This window comes from Monodelphis domestica, chromosome 5 (assembly GCF_027887165.1).
Source record: "Monodelphis domestica isolate mMonDom1 chromosome 5, mMonDom1.pri, whole genome shotgun sequence".
Lineage (NCBI taxonomy): Eukaryota > Metazoa > Chordata > Mammalia > Didelphimorphia > Didelphidae > Monodelphis > Monodelphis domestica.
Window position 1 is genome coordinate 218,498,630 of NC_077231.1, and position 12,415 is coordinate 218,511,044.

General features: G+C 37.5%; 1 protein-coding gene across 1 annotated transcript; it reads left to right on the forward strand.

Moving 5' to 3' along the window:
- Positions 1 to 6,233: 6,233 nt before the first annotated feature.
- T2R40 (bitter taste receptor Modo-T2R40) lies at positions 6,234 to 7,196 on the forward strand. The gene is given in 1 exon segment (NM_001039872.1): positions 6,234 to 7,196. A coding segment is annotated over 1 exon segment (963 nt).
- Positions 7,197 to 12,415: the final 5,219 nt, after the last annotated feature.

Below are 12,415 nucleotides of genomic sequence, written 5' to 3' on the forward strand. Positions count from 1 at the left end.
ATTCCCCTTGAGCATCCCCTTGAACACTGGTCCACATTCACAGTAATCACAGCATCACCTAGAGAACTGCTACAGGTGAATAGATTTCTAGTTGTGTCAAATTGGTCTTTTTACTATATTTCCACATCTGTCTCCAACAAAACCAGAAGTTCCTTTTAGAACTCCATCATAATATTATTTTGTCCCCTTCAGTATTTAACTTTATTGAACCTTGCAAAAGAATATAAAATCTAAAACCTTTCAGTATTACTGAGGTTACCAAGGTCACAGCATCTTAGTGGGAGATAATGTAAGTCTCTCTCCACTCTATCTGCAGTTTACTTGGTCGATTTGACATCAAATGCCTTATTGAATCAATGAAAGTATAAAGTTATCCAGGAGAAATCTGTGATTATGCAAGACAAAGTTAAAAAGGGGATGATGAGATAACTTAAAGCTATTAAAATCTGCAACAACAACAACAACAAAAAACACTAAATATATACACATGAAACTGTATTATATATCATAACAGATTTGGAATACATTCAGCCAAAAATCCACATGAAATTAACAAAACAGAAGGCCTAAATCCTAATTACTTGGAGAAATATTAACATTTTCTTATCAAGGAGGAACAGCTGGGTGGCTCAGTGGATTGGGAGCCAGGTCTAGAAATGAGAGGGTCCTTCATTCAAATTTGACCTCAGACCCTTTCTAGCTGTGTGACCCTGGGCAAGTCACTTAACTAACCCTCATTGCCTAGACCTTCCCACTGTCTTGTCTTGGCACCAATACATGATATGGATTCTAAGATGGAAGGTAAGGGTTAAAAAAAAAGGCCTCATCAAAAGGAGAAAGAGGATTGTGATAAACTTCATAATGGCAAATATGTTTAAAATGTACAGAAATACTTTTGGTATAAGCAAACATCACTTCTCTAAACACTAGAAAAGGTTGGCAATAGATAAATGCCACTGGATTTGTTAAATGTAACCTAAAGTGGCTTACTGCTATGTGAAACTATGAAATGACCAGGAAACAAAAGTGGAATCAGAAGACCTTCCCTGGCAATATTCACACGAACGATTAAGAAGCATTGAGAAAATGACTGACTCATATGGATTGGCTTTCAGATACAGAGCCCCTTATAATGGCAATTCAGGACCAGTTATTAAGAGAAAGTATAGACAAGATATCCTTAAGGAGCTCAATTTATTGATCAATACAGATAGTGCAAGGAAATGGGAGGAACTGAAGAGCAATTACTGCTGATGTTGTTTAGTCATACTCAGAAGTGTCTGAATCTTCACGATCCCATTTGGAGTTCTCTTAGCACAGATACTACAGTGGTTTACCATTTCCTTCTCCAGCTCATTTTACATATGAGGAAACTGAGGCAAAAAGGGTTAAGTGACTTGCCCAGAGTCACACAGCTAATAAGTGTCTGAGGCCAGATTTTAAAGGCTTCCTGACTTCATGACCTGGCACTCTATACACTGCACCCCCTAGCTACAAAAGTATAGCACCTACTGAATGCCTACGAGAGCACAACCTGGTGACCAGAATTACATATCAGAAATTTGTTATCTTTCATAAACTGAAAACATATCTCTGTACTACAAACATAGATCCCAAAATATTTCTGAGAATTCACAAATAAACTAGATTGGAATTTGACCATCGTCACTATCATAACTATTGCCCACAATTTTCTGGATATAACTGATCCATAAAGAATATTAAAATATTGTTCATGAATTAATAAAATACTTATTAAAGCCCTACTATGTTCCAGGAATTTTAATACAGATATTAAAAAAATAATTCATATCCTCAAGTAGCTTATGTGCTATTATAATAGAAAAGATATTGATGTACTAAATACTAATAACCTCCAAGCCATGTGGAATGAAAAACTTTCAAAAATATGGAGTCCTAGAAGAAGAGACCAAAGTTATGTATGAGCAAATTAAGGTCATTACAAATCTCATGATTTTTTAAATCTACCTATGCAATAGTACACAAAATATAAAAAATAAAAGAATTGTAGTTTCTTTTCCTTTTTCCTTGATCATCTCAGGAAATGAATCTAACAGTGTTGAGAAATGACAAACTGGTTATGGTTGGAAAACCATGGAATGACCTGCATGAAATTATGAAGAGCAAAATGAACACAACAAGAGAATATATATATGTATATATAAAACAACAAAAATATTCTTTGAGAAAGACTTGTGTATGACTACTTCCAGAGAAAGAACTGACAAATAGAAATTAGAAAGGCATTATTTTATATTTACAAATGTCTTTTTTTCAAGTGTTGTCTTCCTAATGGAGGAAGTGAGGAGAAAGGGACTAAACTGGGTATTTTAATGTTGTAAACAAACTAATTAATCATTTCTTAAAATCATAGTACAGGGAGCAGCTGGGTGGCTCAGTGGATTGAGAGCCAAGTCCATAGATGGGAGGTCTTAGGTTCAAATCTTGCTTCACACACTGCCTAGCTGTGTGACGCTGGGCAAGTCACTTGACCTCCACTGTCTAGCTCTTACCACTCTTCTGCCTTAGAAGCAATATACAGAATTGATTCTAAAATGGAAGGTGAGTGTTTAAAAAAATCATAGTACAATAGTAACTTCTCCTAGGACAAGAATACAATTTAATATTAATTCTATTGGAAAAGATGAATAATAACAATAATCTCATTTTTTTATCACTTAAAGGTTACAAAGTTCTTTTCTTACAACCCATCTGTGAAGTGGGCAGTGCAAATATTATTATCACTATTTACAGATGAGGAGATGAAGGTTCAGAGTGTTAACTTACTTGCCTAGGATCATTTAATAAGTATCAAAAGACAGGACATGTACCCAAAAGTCTATTGACTCCAACATAACTGCTCTTTACATTAACCTTAGAAGTATATCTCTCCCTTATATCCTGTGCTCCATCTTCTAGTAAGTCATAATAAAAGTAACACATTCTCATGTGGCTTCTTTGGTTTAAATACATTATTGCATGGCAATATGATAGTATACAATGAGCTATTTCCCCCTTGTTTACATTCACAAAGAGTAGCTAGGGTCCCATTTTGTCTAATTTATAAAGTCTTATTTAAATATTCCTGGATACACACACACACACACACACACACACACACACACACACACACACACACGCACGCGCAGATACACACACACATCATTTTAATATCACATATTTGAGAAATTGTGATTCTGGAAGGGCGATTTACCACATCCCCTAGACATGTTCTTGTCCCTATCTGACTCCTGTTCTTCCTACTTAAAAGTCCAAAGAAACCGTTACCTCCCCACATGGTAGAATCCTGACTGTGAATATCCCTACTCCAATTGGCTACCCTTACCTACCCATACTTACTGGTCTCATTTTCCTCATCAACCTACTCTCCAGAATGTACACTCCTTTCACAGCAAACAAAACTATTAACTATTTACTTGGGGCACATAACACACCAATGTACATCTCTTAAGTCCTCACATAGACCATTTCTACCATTCAAGTCAGAATGTTCTAATTTTGCAGCATTCCTACAATGCAGTCTGTGTTGATCAATATCTTGCCCATAATTTCTGGTAGTAACAAATAAACCCAAATTGCCAATGTCTTCCTCAGTCCTCTCTACCAAAATCTATTTGCTCCTGTGGAAGAATCCTATAAGAGGTGTGCTAATGTTTTCATATGAAAAAACCATGTTGTTATGCTTAACTATATAATATATGTATTATATAATATATATAATATAGCATTCAAGCATAACAGATTGTCAGCTCCTACCTATGCCTGAGGCTAATGAGTGACCTATTCCAATGTGTTCAGTCGCTTTGGAGACTTGAGAAATCTCATGAAATAGACTATCCACCTCCTTATAGGCAAATGATGGACTCAGTGTGCAGGTGAAGGCATTATTTTTTCACCTGACCAATGAAGAGGGAGAGGAAAGGAAAAGAAAAGGAATACGTATTTATATAATGCCTAAATGCTAGACACTGTGCTAAGTACTCTTTACAAATATTATCTCCTCTGATCCTCACAACAACCTAGAAAGGGAGGTGTTATTATTATCCCCATTACACAGTTGAGTAAATTGAGGCAAACAGAGATTAAAGATTTATCTAAGAGGGCTGCTGGGTGCTCAGTGAATTGAGAGCCAAGCCCAGAGATGGGGGGTCCTGGGTTCAATTCTGGTCTCAAACACTTCCTAGTTGCGTGATTCTGGGCAAGTCACTTCATCCCCATTGCCTAGCGCTTACCACTCTTCTGCCTTGGAACCAATGTACATAGTCTTGATTCTAAGACAGAAGGTAAGAGTTAAAAAAAAAAAAGACTTATCTAAGATCACATAGCTAGGAAGTCTCTAAGGCCATATTTGAACTTAGTTCTTCCTGACTCCAAGCTTAGTGATTAAGTCCTTGCTACTATTTGCTTCATAGGAATTTGTTTTGTTTGACTCTATGTATTTGTAGCAAGGGTTTTGTTTTTCTTGCTTTATGAGTGTTGGGAGGAAGGAAAGGGATTTGGGGGGGGGGAATAAATTATAGTAAAGAGGAAAAGGCATTGAACAGAGTCAAAGGACTTAGTTTCACTTCCCACCTCCAAAACTTAGGGAGATTCACATAAGTCCCTTGAGTATTCTGAAATATATATATACATATATGTATATATGTATATATTCATTATCTACTAAATAGAACTATGAATGTTGATAATAAGACTTTATTTTCAAGAAGGAGAGAAAATCATTGAGAAGAATATGTTATAAATGCACTTATAAATGAATAAGTAATTTTAAAAGTTTTACCATAAAAATGTATGGCATGAAAAAAAGTGAGACCAGTGGACAACAATAAGCATGTTCCAGTGGTACTTATACAATATTGAGAAATCCAGAAGAAGGCCACAAGTCTACTTATTAGAGCTTCTGTACAACAATTATGGGGGAGCCTAGATAAGGACCACATTAGAGGAGAAGTTATAAATAGGTTGTGGTCTCTACGTTTGAAGGGACTATTCATCTCTATGAAATCATAGATCTTCTAAAATATTGATAAACCCAGAAAAGGGATTTTTGTATGAGTAAGAGACCTAAACCATGACATAAAAAGATCAGTATTGACCTTCACATATAATAAGGATGATGAAAGTAACAAGGATGTTAAGACTGGAGAAGAAAAGACTTTTTAGGGGAGAAAGGGCTTTTCAAAAATGCAATGATAGGTCATGCAGAAAAAAAAATGATTAGTCATTTTGCTTGGCTCCATAAAGTAGAACAATGGACAATGGGTAGAAGTTTTTTAAAGGTAGACTTTTATTCAGAATGAGGAACATTTCCCTAACTAGAGCTATCCAAAAGTGGAATGGAGACCCCTGATAGACTGTCAGTTCCCCATCATCAAAAGTCTTTAAATCTCACCTGTGACTCCAAGAAAGTGCTGCATGCAAGAGCATGAAAATAATAAAGACCCCAAATTTCTCAAAAGAGAATGAAAATAAAGGAAGTACAGGGCAACAAAGTCAATGACCTGGCTTCCAAAGTCAGAGAAGGTAATTTGAAAGACCAGTAGGGACATCTAGATGGCTCAATGGATAAAGAGCCAGGCCTGTAGATAGAAGGTCCTGGGTTCAAATGTGACCTCAGACACTTCCTATCTGTGTGACCCTAGAAAAGTCACTTAACCCACATTGCCTAGCCCTTATTGCTCTTTGCCTTAAAACCAATACTTAGTATGGATTCTAAGACAGAAGTTAAGAGTTTTAAAAATAAAATAAATAGCCAGTATAAGCCCAGGCTGAAGAAGGATTGTTTGGAGCCACCAAAGATGGATGAAGGCAAATTGAATTCTATGTGACACCAAGAAGACTTTGGTATATTGACCATTCCAACCAGACATGGAATTGGAAGGGGTAATGTGGATTCTGGAGATGGAAAGCAACTATGATAGAAACTTTTCTCAAGTTCTTTATAATTACCCAAACATAATGTGTCTGTGACAAATGGAGATAGGACCAGTAACCAAATCCTGTGGTCATTTGCATCATCAGCCTCTCAACTTGTGGTCATGTGACAAGCAAATTTAGAAAAATTGGGAATGATCATTAACTGAATTCAATAAGCAATAGGCACATTGAGCATCGGTCAGCCGGAGAATTATGAACCAAATGTGAACTGGAACCTTAATTTGAAAGTGAAGTCAAGAATATTAAAAAAAAATATGGCAAAAGTGACTACTGATTCCACAAATGATGATATATCTGAATCTGTCCTTTTGATCACCTTAATAGTGCCAGGAATTGAGTGCATCACAGGCATGATTGGGAATGGTTTCATTGTGGCCACGAATGCCATTGAGTGGTTCCAGAGCAAAAGACTCTCCACTAGTGATTTTACTTTGATGATTTTGAGTTGTTCAAGACTCTTGTTACAGTTCTGGTTGATGTTGGAAAATACTTACAGTTTATTATTCCCATTTTCTTATAATCAAAATATAGTGTATAAAACCTTCAAAGTCATCTTCATGTTCCTGAACTATTCCAATCTCTGGTTTGCTGCTTGGCTCAATGTCTTCTATTGCATCAGGATTGCCAACTTCACCCATCCCCTGTTCCTCAGGCTAAAGTGGAGAATCACTGGATTAATGCCCTGGCTCCTCTGTTCATCTGCTTTCATTTCTTTGTGCTACAGTCTTCCCATTTCCATGGATGTCTACAATGTTTTTGTTAATTCTTCCATTCCAGTTCCCTCCTCCAATACCACAGAGAATAAATTCATTACAGAGACCAATGTGGTTAACTTTGCTATCATGTATCACCTGGGCATTTTTATCCCTCTAATCATGTTCATCTTTGCAGCTACTCTATTGATCATCTCTCTCAAGAAACATACTCTCCAAATGAAGAATAATGCCACAGGTTCCAGAAATCCCAGCATGGAGGCTCACATGGGAGCAGTCAAAGCAATTAGTTCCTTCCTCCTCTTCTATGTCTTCAACTTTGTGGCTTTGCTCCTCTATATGGCCAATGTCTTTAAAAACAACAGCTTTGGAAATATTTTATGCAAAATTATCATTACTGCCTACCCTGCTGGTCATTCAATTCTACTGATCTTCAGCAATCCCAAACTAAGAAGAACCTGGAAGAAGCTTCAGCACAATGTTAGATTCCACCTAAAACATTAGATCCAGTAAATGTACCCTGAAAACTCCCCAGAGATCTGATCCAGCAAGACGGAACTTTCCTTCAGATTGTTTCAATGACTGACTATTGCCTCTAGGGAAAAAATACTCACTCATCTACATGTCTTTACACTCAATGCCCCCATTCTTGTAATATACTTCCTCCTTACTCTTAGAAGTGTGGCTTAGAATCCTGTTTCCTCCCAAAGTCAGCTAGTTTCACCTCTTTGGGGAAGTATTTTGAGATATTACTAGTTATAAATGATTTTTTTCTTCCTCAAATTCTTTTATTTACACAAATATTTAAATGTTGCATTTCTCTAATAGAATGTAAGCTCCTTGAGGGCAGGGATGAGTTCTTCTTTTGGTCTCTTGAATCTTATTTGGTCTCTTGAAATGAATGCCATGTCTAGCACCGTGTCTTGTACATAGAATATGCTTAATAAAAGCTTGATGAATTGAATTGCTTTTCCCCTCTGGCCAAAGTAATCTCTAGCTACTTGAGAACTGGGGACATTAGAGAGAACTGAGAACATTAGATCCTTTTTTAAAATCATAACTATAGATAAAAATTGTTGAGGAGGTATCAGTAAACCTACACGCATAAGTATCCTCTCTTTCCAAAATAAAATTTTAAAATGTTGACTCAGACATCCCCAAACACTTAAGCAAATACCTCAGAAAGGACTTTTTTATCCTTTGTGATCTCAAAACAAACAACCAAACCCTTGAATTTCATATTATCACTAGCGCCCCTCCATGCAAGCATGCGCACTATGACAAGCTACCCAGAAAATGTTTAACTGACCAGGAAAATAAAATATTTATGGAGCCATTCTTCAAATACTTTTCTATAAAATTACTATTTGTTGGATCATATTTTACACTTAATCTGGTTATGTCAGAGAAATACAAGCCCTGATTCTCCCAAGGTGGAAAGGCATTGGGTATGAGTCTATGGATCATGTGCCTCTTATCCACACCTGCTGAGCTGAGTCTGAAAAGGTTTATCTCTGGATTATCTGCAAAGTGATGAAACTTTCAGCCATGATACTAGAGGAACAACTATCAAGTTGTGGCAAAGAATGGAATGTCTACCATCACAACGAAGTCATCGGTCCTGTAAGTCCCTAAGTAAGTGCAGCTAGTACCAAGAGATAAGGAGACTGTTCAGATTTTTTTTTTCAATCCTAAGAAAACAATCCATGTTATTCTTAAAAAAAGCAAAAAACTCAACTTTACCTTTTGTCTTAGTATCAATTCTAAGACAGAGGAGAGGCAAGGGCTAGGCAATTGGGAAGTTAAATGATTTGCCTAGAAGTCTCTGAGGTCAGATTTGCCCTCAGTTCCTTGCAATTCCAGGCTTGTAGCTGTATCCATTGTGCTACCTAGTTGCCTTAATAAAGTTCTTCTCAATGTTGACACACTAAGAAAAGACTAACCTTTGTTAGAACATGGTTCTCTTCCTTTGATTCCTAGTCCCATTGTCCCCACCATAAAGGAATCCTCTTCATCCTAGCTGAGACATTGTGGCAGAGAAGATGGGCTTGGAGTCAGGAAAACTGGCATTCAGATTCTGCCTCTGATATTATTCTTAGGCAAGGCATTTAACTTCTCTGGATCTCATCTCCAAGTCCCTTCTAGCTTTAAATCCACGATCTTATGAGCTCTCCCTCATCAAACTTTGTTAGATCACTTTGTCTGCATCTCTCCTTTGCTATATTCCAATTTATAGGGGATTAATAAGTGCATATATCAAACTGCTACTACAATGATGCTTTAAGTCTTTAATGGCATCAACTACAATATTTTATCCTCTTTGCATCTCTTTTTGTTGTTCAGTCGTGTGTGTCTGACACATTGTGACTGATTTGGGTTTTTTTTGGAAAAGACACTAGAGCAGTTTGACATTTCTTTCTCCAGCTCTTTTTATAGCTGAGAAAATGGAAACAAGCAAGGTTAAGTGACTTGCCCATGGTGAACATCTGAGACCAGATTTGAAGTCACGATTTTCCTGACTCTAGACCTAGTGCTCTATCCATTACACCACCTAGCTGCCTACTTTGCATCTCTTATCTCTTGCATAGTACTCTGCACATAATAGGCACATCATTCATATTTGAAAAATTGAGTTGAATTAAATATTTGTATCCTGACCTAAATTGAGTTTCAAAGCCACCCCAGAGAAACAAAGGACATGACTCCAACTGTATCCAGCCAGTAATATGAACTGTTCCAGAAAAGGAAAAGAAATAAGACTTCTAGCATTCTGATTCAAAAACAAACAAAAACTGCAATATATTTCCAAAAACACCACCAGGGTGTGTTATGTAAAATTGTAAATATGCTGTCCCAGAGATACCACCAAATTTAATCCTTTTCAATTTACCTGTCTCTTTATTTAAAGTATCCTTTGAGGGTGAAGGTTGAGGGGAGGGGGAAATAGGACTTGGAGAATCCTCTGTCCTGAAGCAAAATGACTTCTGGCATAGCAGGCAGTTCCAATGAAGGCCCTAACTGGAACATCTTGGACCCAGGGAGAAAAGTTTTTGCATATTGCCTCATCCGTGGAACCACAGCTCCTCAAGAGCAGAGATTATCATAGCTCTCTTTATACCCCTGGCCCTTAGCACAGTTACTGACAAGCATTTAATAATATTTAAAGTCTAGGAAAAGAAAGTAAAACCTAGAGCTGTGCCAGCAAATCTGGAATAGCATGTCCCCCAAATTCCACACAGACCCTTCACCTACAAAGCACAGGCTGAGTTGTTCTGTGGATGGTTTCTGGATCTGGAAGGAGGCAATGGATCTAAAGAAAAATTTCTAATAAACTCAGCCAACTTGCTATGGAGCAGAAATCTTGAATTTACAAAGGCTTCCAATTCCAAACTTCCCTATCCCTGTTGAGGGCATTCTTCCAGACAAACAGGTCCACAATTGTCCTCAGATCTTCCTTCTTTACTTCTCCAAATCCAATTGGTAAATGTTCCTCCCCAGCATTTCTTGCATCCTCCCCCATTCCCACACAAGCCTCTTTGTTAGCTCAAATCCTTATAACCACTTGCAATAACTCCTAACTGACCTCACTAAATAATAAAAACCATCATTATCATAAGATCTAGCTAGTATTTCTATTATACCTTCTAAGGGCCAACCACATTACTAAGCATTTAAAAATATATATATATATATATCATCTGATCTCCACAAAGGTAGAAACTTCAGTCTCCCTTAGAAAGAGGATAGGCTAGATCTCAGGTCATATATCTGGCTACCTGTCCCATATGCTGACCATCTGTATGTATATTGCATAGCTATCTACATCTTCCTATCTGACCACTCCCTTTCAGTCTCATTTGCTGGATCTTCTTCCAGGTCACACCCACGAATACTAGGCCCTGCCCTAGGCCTTCTTCTCTTCTCCCTCTATACTATTTCACCTGGTGATCTTATCAGCTCCTATAGATTCAACTCATCTCTGTTCTGAAAATCATTAAATAAATCTACTTATCTGATGATCTTAACCTCTCTGCTGACCTCTAGTCTCATATCTCCAACTGCCTGAGACAACTTGAATTAAATGTCCTACAGATCTCTTCAATTCACCTTGTCTAAAAGACTCATTATCTTTCCACAAAATCCATTCCCTTTTCCGAATTTCTTTTTTTTAATTTTTTTAAATATTTTTACATATTATTATTGAGGGCACCACCATTGTCCATACTCCCAAAACTCTAGGTATCATCCTCAACTCCTCACTCTCACCCCCAAATCCAATCTGTTGCCAAGGCCTAGTGATTTTACCTTCCTAACATCTTTTTCATATGACCGCTTCTCTCTTCTGACACCATAGCTACCCTACCACAGGACATCATAACCTCATGTCAGAACTATTACAAACAACCTGCTGGTTGATTTGCCTGCCCACAAGACTCTCCCAACATCCAGACCATCAGCTGTCAAAGTGTATTTTATTTCCTATAGAAAGTGGATTTTTATCTGGGACTTGAAGGAAGCCAGGAGGCAGAAATGATGAAGGAGAACCCAAGTTTGGGGGATAGGCATTGAAAATACTCAGAGCAGGGAGGCTTATTAAAGGAATACCATTGCCTATCCTCCATACCTGAAATGTTCTTTCATCATCTCTGCCTCCTGACTTCCCTGGCTTCCTCCAAGTCCCAGATAAAATTCTACTTTCTATAGGAAGGCTGTTCAGATCCTCCTTAATTCTAATACCTTCCCTCTATTGTTATTTCCAATTTGTCCTATGGAAATCTTATCTGTATATATTTCTTTGCATATTGTCTCATCCATTGCACCATAGCTCCTTAAGAGCAGAGACTGTCTTTTACCTTTTTGTATCCCTAGCGCTTAGCACAGTTCCTGGCAGGTACTTTATAAAATATTTATTGACTGACTGACTGACTATATTGCTTATATGTTTCTTTCAACAACACAGGACACAACCCATCCAGTGAAAAAACAAGATATCACCCAACACCTAGGCTAAGACCTAGCAGAAAGTAGCATTCAGCAATGGGTAGGCCCAAAGAAAGAAACCAATGGCATCCCCAGCAGCTATTTGCAACCCTGTATCATGAACTCATGAGTTGTCCTTCCACCCCTGAGCCCTTGACATGGGTTCTGAGAGTTTTAAAACATATTGTGGCTGGGGGACTTCATTTTCCAGCATTCTTTACTCTTCCTCGGGGGTCCCTTGTCTTGTGTCCCTGTGTTGTGTCCTGGCATAAGTTTGTTTATAAATTTTGCTGAAACCCATGCTGTGGGACTTTTTTTCCTTTGGCTCCAGCAAGGTAGGTTGTAGGTCTCTGGCTCCTTGCTCTGCTCACTTGGCTGAAGGAACCCCTCTTCTCTCTCACTTTGTTGTTATTAAATCCTATAAATTTAAATGCTTACTAAATTCATTCATTTTTAGTCTGACATTTTGTATAGTCCCCCAGCCACAATATTTTTTAAAACCCAGTTCCCCAAGCATATACTTCCATCGATGATTCCTAGGTATATTCCTTCTTCCAACTGATGCTATATAAGCTCTATAAGAGTGTTCTCAGTTATGGGGTGAATATTCCACTGCTACTTTTCTTACTATATTATTCAATTAAATGAATTTGCTTTTTGCTAATTTTTTCCTCAATTTGCTAATGAAATTAAACACACCTGTGGGAGTTTATAGGCTATGATTTGGTTGGATACAGACCCAC